The 8344-nt window shown below is 42.8% G+C and overlaps 2 protein-coding genes across 2 annotated transcripts in view; both read left to right on the forward strand.

Moving 5' to 3' along the window:
• Positions 1-3751: 3751 nt before the first annotated feature.
• Positions 3752-8344, forward strand: part of BORCS7 (BLOC-1 related complex subunit 7) — a 141965-nt gene continuing 137372 nt past the window's right edge. Inside the window, exon 1 of the mRNA XM_065223440.1 lies at positions 3752-4170. Within this exon, the coding sequence (XP_065079512.1) occupies positions 3773-4090 (318 nt within the window). The 5' untranslated portion in view covers positions 3752-3772 and the 3' untranslated portion in view covers positions 4091-4170. The remainder of the gene's footprint in view (positions 4171-8344) is intronic.
• On the forward strand, positions 4385-8327 carry eco (Establishment of cohesion). Its single transcript, XM_065223405.1, has 5 exons — positions 4385-4905; positions 5285-6514; positions 6687-7100; positions 7163-7802; positions 7867-8327. The coding sequence occupies exons 1-5, from the start codon at positions 4686-4688 to the stop codon at positions 8066-8068; spliced, it is 2706 nt and encodes a 901-aa protein (XP_065079477.1). The 5' UTR covers positions 4385-4685; the 3' UTR covers positions 8069-8327.

Consider the following 8344-nt stretch of genomic DNA (forward strand, 5'->3'; position numbering starts at 1 on the left):
GCCACCAAACTTTCGCAAAAGAGTTATTAAGGAATATTCCTAAAATCTAATATACACAATTAAATACAACACATAACAGACATTATCCAACGCCAACCCTGCGGTCGTATCTAGTATACAACCCTTCCAACTTTTTTGATAATGTTGTGGCCCTGAAAAGGGCCATTTTTCCAACGCGCTCGGCGTAGTTGCCCTTGCGGAGCAGACGGTGAATACGACCGACTGAGAACTGCAGCAGCTGGAACGGGCGACCTTGTTGGACGCTTATATAGTAGAACAGAAAATATCAGAGGTGTCAGATACGCGCATCTGATGGTTGGAGAAAGTATAAGAATATACAAAAAATCAATCAATTTTCACCATCTTTAGACAATGGTTTACTTTTAACCATTTTTCAATAGTTTACAGAATGAAATCAATAGTTTTGAAACATTCACAAATTGCTAGAAATATTTCCAATCGATTGATGCCATTATCTCGTAAATCTATCGAGAGACGATTGAGTTATTATCGTTCAATATCTTTTAATTTTTCGTAACGCATCCAAAATGACTGTTTTCAATTTTGTACCCCCGTATGTTGCCGAAAGACGTTATCCAACGTAAAAAAAAAAAAAATTAAGAAGAGTGAATGCCCAAGCGCAATGTGGGCGGAAGCGGAACGGAAACGGAAAGTTTGACAGTCGATTTGGTTCTAACTAGTTTTCAATCCGACAAGTAGGCATACTGGGGCTTCCCTTAGCTCAGTCGGTAAAGGCGCAGCTACAAAGCAAGACCATGGGTTCGATTCTCAGTTCGGTCTAGGAATTTTTCGGGTTGGAAAATTTCTCGACTTCCCTGGGCATAGAAGTATGATTGGACTTGCCACACAATTATACCAATGCAAAAATGGTACAGGCATCGAAAGCTCTCAATTAATAACTGTGGAAGTGCATCTAGAACACTAAGTTGAGAGCACGCAATAAGCTAATATGCGATATGCAATAAGCTTGAAATGCGAACAAGATGAAGAGAAGATGAAGTAGGCATACTCAGATCGGTCTTTACCACTGCCGTTCCGCTTCCGCTGTCACTGCACTGGGGCCTTGAGCAACTCGATTGTCAAGTCCCGTCCCGGCTTAAAGTATGCTTTAATTGGGTTCTTTAATTTTGGAAAATATATCTGTTTTTATATATCATCTGAAAGAGCTTCGTTTTCTGAGCACAGCGATATTTTTTTCGAACCCACACTCTTTCATCTCGATTTTTAAATCAAGATTCAAAGCAAAATAATTACTTCACTGTTTGACACTAAACTGACAAACTGGCAGCTCGCTCACATACAAAGTAACACCGAGGGGCGCGAATAAGGTGATTTTTGCAAATGTAATCGTACTTATTTAAAATAGTTCGAGTGTACCAAAATTTATGAAATTTTGGGTTTGGCTTCCATTTTTAATGCAGATTACGAATATGCATTTACCTCAATACCATTAAAGAACCCAATTGGGTTTTTTACTTTACTTTCGTTTTCTGAGTACTACGATCATAGAGGTAACTCTAAGACCACTGGGTCCCGAAGAAAATCATTATTATTTTTGGCTCACTCAGTACCAGAACAACGGTCCCAAGCAGTCCCAAGCTATTTCACTCACCTCTGCATGTTCTGCATGAATCCACACACCCCTGGTGTTATCTGTCAAACTTTCATAGCGAATCAAAACAAACATAGTTTAGTAATAGAATTTCAACTAGAATAGGGTACGTTAATCGTTTGCTTGGGACCAATAGGCTACTAAAGTGGTGAGCCAATTTAAAATCGTTAGTTTCGTATTGATTGTTGCTACGATCCCGTAGACATTCATCTCGATTTTTAAATCAAGATTTCAATTTTTGATCGTTGACACTAAATCCAAAGCTCGATCCAAAGATGAATACTACACACTTAATCTAGCTCGGTAAAATCTCCAACAGTCGATTACTTCGGCATTCACTTTTGCTGATATCTCTGCAAAATATCTGTTTGTTAGCCGATATCTCAGCAAAATGTTATTTGTTAGCTGAGTCTCGGCAATTGTTTGACTGAATCTCAGCAAAGTAAATTGCAGAATTACTCGGCTGTTGGAATCTCGGCGAAAACATTTAAGTGTGTAAGATGAAACTGTCGGAAGAAAAACTGTCTATTTTATAGCGAATTCGTTTATTATCGGGGTTGGAACCAGTTCCAACCCAGTGCGAAACCGAACTTTTTGTCAATGCGAACCTCAACCTGAGCTAGGTTTTAAAAACAAACGAGCAAACTGACGTTTGTCAGAAAACAAGCAGACCCAATCTTTATACCCGATCCAGGTTGGAACTGCATGATAAACGAATTCGCTATTAGTGTCTTCTTTCACGGTTCCCTTTCATCCAATGAGAACCCCCGTATTCAAGGTAATTTTGTGGTTTTGCTGCCCCCTCGGAAGAGATGAAATTTTGCGCTCATTTTTATTAGAGTCGGTGTATAATGAGTCACGCCAAGAGAAAAACAGTTGAACTCGCATCACGGTTTTCGAAAGATTCCCTTTCTTTTCACTTGGCAACAGAGAACTGCTACATCAACTTCAAATGACTTCTAACGAGCAAAAAAGAATAGCGGCTGTTGTAAATCATTCTATCAGTGATTTTGTCCAATCATCTTAACAAAAAATAGTAGAAATTCTCATTACTGATCGTTACCAAACGTATCCCATCTGTGCTGCCATTTTTCCACCAATGAGAGTGCAGCACATGTTTGAAACGATCGGTGATAATCCTGTGGAGATGTTAATGCTTATATCGGCATGATCTAACCGATTATAAATAGTTTACTTTTCGGTTCGTTAATCGATTAAACGATTATTCGAATGAAAATCGGACATCACTAATGTGAAACGTCATTTCATATATAAGGCCGTTCATAAATAATGATACAATTTGAAAGGGACCGGGGCTAATCACAAATTACGTCTCCATGGTAACTGAAATAAACACGAGTGTTCACCGGTTGCTAAATCTATTCGTTGACAGCTCGCTCACATACAACGTCCCACCAAGGGGTGCTTAGATAATGATTTTTGCTAATGTAATCGCTCTTATTTAAAATAGTTCCAGTGTACCTAAATTGATAAAATTTTGGAGTTCGGTTCCATTTCTAATGCAGATAACGAATATGTATTGTTGGTTGCAACGAGGGTTGCAACTGAAACTGGACTGCTCCAAAGTGCAAAAAGTTTGATACAAATGCACGTTTACGGCATATCGTTTTGTTATCTTCGGAGCACTTATTCTTGCTCCAGAAGGAATAAGTGCACCGAAGACAACAAAACGATTTGACATAAACGTGCACTTTTATCACACTTTTTAAAAAGTGAAATCGCGCTTAATTTTGTCCAGTTTGGTGGGAAAAGCGTAATATTTACCTCAATACCCCTTAACAACCCAATTCAAAATGGGTACATTTTCACCCATTTTCAACCTTGCCAGTTACAGTGAGAGCCATCATCACGGATCGTCGTGAGACCCCTTTTGACATTATGTATTATGATGATGAAACCATCATTAATGTTTTGAAGAAAAAAATTTACCATCAGCTTCGATTTAGTGCTGAAAGTTCTTGCTAAAGATCTTTGTTGAGGTTTAAGATTGTGTATTAGAACAGGTAAATTATATAGTTTATTACTAGCTTACCTAATTAATTACCTTATTTTATGTTATTATTTTCGAATTGTTCTCCCTAATCTCGATTTCAGTGCACACTGGTGATAAAGCAGAGGATGACTTCCGCTTCCAGTAGCAGCGCCAAGAATCTGTTCAGCGATTCCAAGCGCCGCCTGGCCGACCGGGTTGCCGTCAACGTTAACAATGCCTCCTCGGTGGCCCGGCAAATCGTTCGTGGTTCCAAGTCGAATGAAATCCTCATGCAGGCGGCCAAGAACTTTGCCTATCACGAGAGCACCGTAGACAACAGTATTCAGAATCTGAAAAAGATGGAAATCATCTTCCAGCACTTGAACTACCAGTACGAGGCAATCCAGCAGGCAGCGGAGAAGCTGGAATACGTGGAAGAGCAGGTGAATGCCATGGAAAGATGATACGGCTCGGGGGGCGGTGCTGAAGGATATTACTGATAATCTCGATTCGATTCGACCAATAATGATGATGGCTGATGATTGTTATGGTAAACAAACCGCTAGTATCGCATCCAAGCGGCGAGCTCTCGCGTTTGTGGGTCCACGCTATTTCAAAACAGCTCAAAATTGAGTAGGATTTACTCATTGGACAAAAGTGAAGCTACTTAAAAATGTGTCTAAAAGTTGTGAGTGGCAAGTTGACATATGAACAACATCGACCTTAATACGATCGATGTTGTTCATATGTCAACTTGTCAATTATTTTTTAATTTACTCCTTTTTGAGTAGCTCCACTTTAGCAGAATGAGTTAATCCTACTCAAATTTGGGGAGTTTTGCAATAGCGTGTTTGTCATTTGCGCGTTTGTAATGTCAAAAAATTCCGCCAAAAGGATTGTCTTTTTATTTACAATCTGCTTTTTGGTGCTGTTTCAGTTGCTCGTTAAAAATTTTTGTTTGTAAAAGTGATTGAAATGAGGCAATAAATTGGTGTTGTTTGTCGTTGGAAAACTAGGTAGAGGAAAACAGCGTTTTATTTGATCGATGTTAGGTAAAAGATGCCATTCCGGTCAGCTGAAGGGATGGAAACTCCGCGGAGTGAAAATCGGGCATTGACTCGGTCGAGGTATGTGCCAACTCCGAAAATGTCCGATCGAAAGAAATCGTTGTTTGTGACGGAATCCCGTGATTTGGGTCGGAATCCAGAAGAGGACTCGGATCTGGGACCGATGAGTCCGCTCAAGTTCAGCAACAGTCCGAAGAGGGGTCCGATGAAAGGTGAGTTTCACTTCCGCTACCGGTCGATAGTATAGTCGCTATATTTATAGTCTGGCGGATAGAATCTCGGGAACAAATTGAGCTGTCAAATACCGGAACCAATCGAGCATTTCACGATCAACAACAGAAAAGAGCACATCAGCTTTTGTGGAAAAAAACTTCGGGAACCAAGGCTCGGCTACGCAAACCAACATCATCTTCGGCTTGGGGAAAGTTTCCCCTATCCGATGATGCTGTTAATTTGCGTTTGGTTTTGTTTATAAAAGTAGATGGTACCTTTTCAATTGTTGGTCTACAATATATAAATACTATCCGCCAGACTATAAATATAGCGACTATAGTCGATAGGAGATGGTTATAAAGTTTCTTTTTTTTGCAGTGCTAAACATCACTTCATTCCGGAACATCTTGGGGAACGATTCACCGGACAGCGATCGATCGCTATCCCCAGATTTCGAACGTCGTTTCTCACACTCGGATCGATACGAAATCATCCCGGCTACTTACGACAAGGAGAATCAAATTATGGATGAAGAAACCCGTCTGTCTTTTCCTAATGGCACGCCAATTATGCAAGCTCAAGCGGAATCTGCTCTACTGGATGAAACCAACTCGAATAGCTTGTCCATGCTGATGAGTTCGGATCTAAATATCGTAGACAAGAAGAACCCCATTCTAAAGACGCCTGGCCTAAGCGATGCAGCTGGTCAAAAGAAAGAGCCAAGAACTTCCTTTAGGAAGATGAGTTTTCTGGAGAATACTTCCACTCCCACTGATGGCCGTAAGGCTAATTCTTCTTTAGAATTATCCAGCGAGAGTCGAGCTAGAACTTCGCTTTCCTTCAACGACATTCGGCCAATCTCCACCAAGTCGTTCTATTCTTCAAATGCAAGCCCAGACGCTATTCAGAAGCCAGTTACGAAACCCATTCAAACATATTCGTCGATTTCGTACGGCAGATTACCCCAAAGGCGAGCGACGAGCAACCCTCGAAAGCGTCAACCCGCCAAGAAGCGTAACAATTCAATCCGACTAGGAAACTTTAACCGTGGCGTTTTTCACAAAATCAAAAAGCCTACCGTCAAAACGACCAAGGCAACGGTCAAAAAGCTCTCCACCAGTCAAATCCTAGAATCGACTGCTTCTCTGTTGGCGAAGCAACCTCCACCACCAGCCAAGAAACCAGTTCAGAGTAAATCTGCACCCAGTAGTCCGCAGAAACTTGAACCGATGAAGCAGCATATTGAGCGTATCAAGAAGATCCTGACAAGGAGTCGGAATCCGATCGAACTGGCAAGACCGCTGTCGTTGTCCAAGTCGCTGGTGGACCTGGCGAATGGCACGCGGTACGAAGATGACCGAGAATCGGAAGAGTCTGCCAGCGAGGAAGAGCCGGGTGGCAGTTTCGAGGAGGCAAACGACAGCCATGACGACGAAGCCAAGCCGGAAGTTGGAGGGAGAAAGTTCTTCAAGTCCAGCTCCAGCCGGCGGATCAAGCGGGAGTACAAGGTGGTCAACAATGTGTTGGCCACGGTGCGCAAGGGCGGCCAAATTTCGTTAAAACCGACCAAACAGAAGAAGCGGAAGTACCGGTCGTTGTTTGAGGAGGGTAAGTTTGTTCAATGGGTTTGAATATGGCTTTCTGATTTGATTTATTAGGAGAAGTTTGTGTTTGAAAATTATCAGCTTTCAATAACACTTGGTGGATGATCTGGAAACAGGAGTCAACAGAACAGAAATCATTTCCAACGCTTGTTTCATTCTTGATCATTCATTTGCAGAATTCGACTTTGCCTCCGAGCAGCTGGAAGTGGACGACATCATCAACAAACTGACCGGTTCCCAGGTGGAATTGGATCCTGTTTGTACCGGTCAATCCGCTCCCTGCGGGACCTCCGTCACCGAACCGCCTCTCCCCGATAAACCCGAAGCAACTGTACAAATCGAAATCATCGACGCATTGCAAAGCGAAATCAGCAACGACGAACCAATTGCAGTGCAGCCCAACGTTATCTACGTGGATCGATTGTCACCGCTGCTGAACGGAGCCAGCTCTACTTCCGAAGATAGTTGCAGCAGTTCCCGTGAAATCCCATTTCACGAGGATAATTGCATGCAAACAGAATACCAGGAATCTCCCACGACGCAGATCCGGACCATGACCTCGTCGCTGACCATAACGAAAAGCTTCAATAGTAAAAATCGTGTGCACTCGTCTAAAAAGTAGTCAAACTAACCGACATTTCCGATTTCCCAGTTTCAGATCAGTTAAGGGAAGAATCACAGTCGAACCACAGGCTGTTTCCAATCTTCTGCAAAGATCACCAGAGAACGCTTCAAGCGCAATTCCACGCTACCCAGGATGCTTACTGCAACACTCTATTCGATGTAATTCGGAGGAAACCGAAGCGACTGCGAACGGCCAGGGGCGTCGGCTCCAATCAGTACCAGATCGATGCCGGTCAGAAGGAGTACGGTGCCCAACAGTGCCCGGAATGTGGTTTGGTCTACAGTGTTCACGAACCGGAGGAAGAGTTGATTCATGAAAACTATCACAGTTCTTTGCATGTTCTTAGATTCGCAGGTTGGAGCAGCGAAGTAGTGGCAGGCCACATCCCGGAATGGGACATCACCGGAAGGGTGTTGGTCATTGGAATGACTGCCGGAAAGCACAAGCTGCAAAAGGTGCAGGAAGTGTTGGCAGTTGTAGATCGAGAGCTTGGCTTCGTGGAACCCTGCCGGTTGGTCATGGGTTCGGTTGTCTATTTGGCCGTTGCACGCGGTACGATTCTCGGAATTTGTGTTGTACAACCGCTGCAGAACGCCAACCGACTGCTGACGATCGAAGGGACTGAAGGGTCGATCGATTGCTGTACGATGGAGACCTATCCAGCGAAGTATGTTACTCTTCTAGATTCTAACGTAGACCGTAATACTTAGCGTAATTTCGTTTTTCCGCAGATGCGGAATCTCTCGGGTATGGGTTTCGCCTGGCTTCCGTGGCCACGGAATTGCCCGGACCCTGCTCACCGTCATGAAGTCGCACTTTATTTTCGGCTATCAAATGAGCTACGACGAGGTTGCCTTTAGCGCTCCGACGGAAGCGGGCAAACGGTTGGCCGAAGCCGTCACCGGGCGAAAGGACTTCCTCATCTACATGTGAAGTCCCCTCACCCCATGGAGCACCCTCTATTCTAAACGTACCTATCTGTGTTACTCTATGTTTCTATCTGTTATTGCGTAGGTAGTTAAAACTATATTTTTCCTTCAACCATGACAATTACTCGAATTTCAAGCTGTATTTCTTTATATCTATAATTTAACACGTTCTTTTCGGAGCCATTTTTCTAACTTGCAGGAGGCCATACATTGATGAACAAATGTACAAAACTAATAAATTTGATCGTTATTTTTACACCCGAGGCCGATTAGTAGGAGC

This window comes from Ochlerotatus camptorhynchus, unplaced genomic scaffold (genome assembly GCF_037179485.1).
Source record: "Ochlerotatus camptorhynchus isolate MF236.1 unplaced genomic scaffold, CSIRO-AGI_Acam_v1.1 ptg000192l, whole genome shotgun sequence".
NCBI lineage: Eukaryota > Metazoa > Arthropoda > Insecta > Diptera > Culicidae > Ochlerotatus > Ochlerotatus camptorhynchus.

Excerpts from the sequence above, each read along its gene's own strand:
- eco (XM_065223405.1), top strand. The coding sequence starts at position 4,686 with ATGCCATTCCGGTCAGCTGAAGGGATGGAAACTCCGCGGAGTGAAAAT. Across the intron at positions 6,515-6,686 it reads CCGGTCGTTGTTTGAGGAGG|AATTCGACTTTGCCTCCGAG; the intron begins GTAAGTTTGTTC and ends ATTCATTTGCAG. Across the intron at positions 7,101-7,162 it reads CATAACGAAAAGCTTCAATA|TTTCAGATCAGTTAAGGGAA; the intron begins GTAAAAATCGTG and ends CCGATTTCCCAG.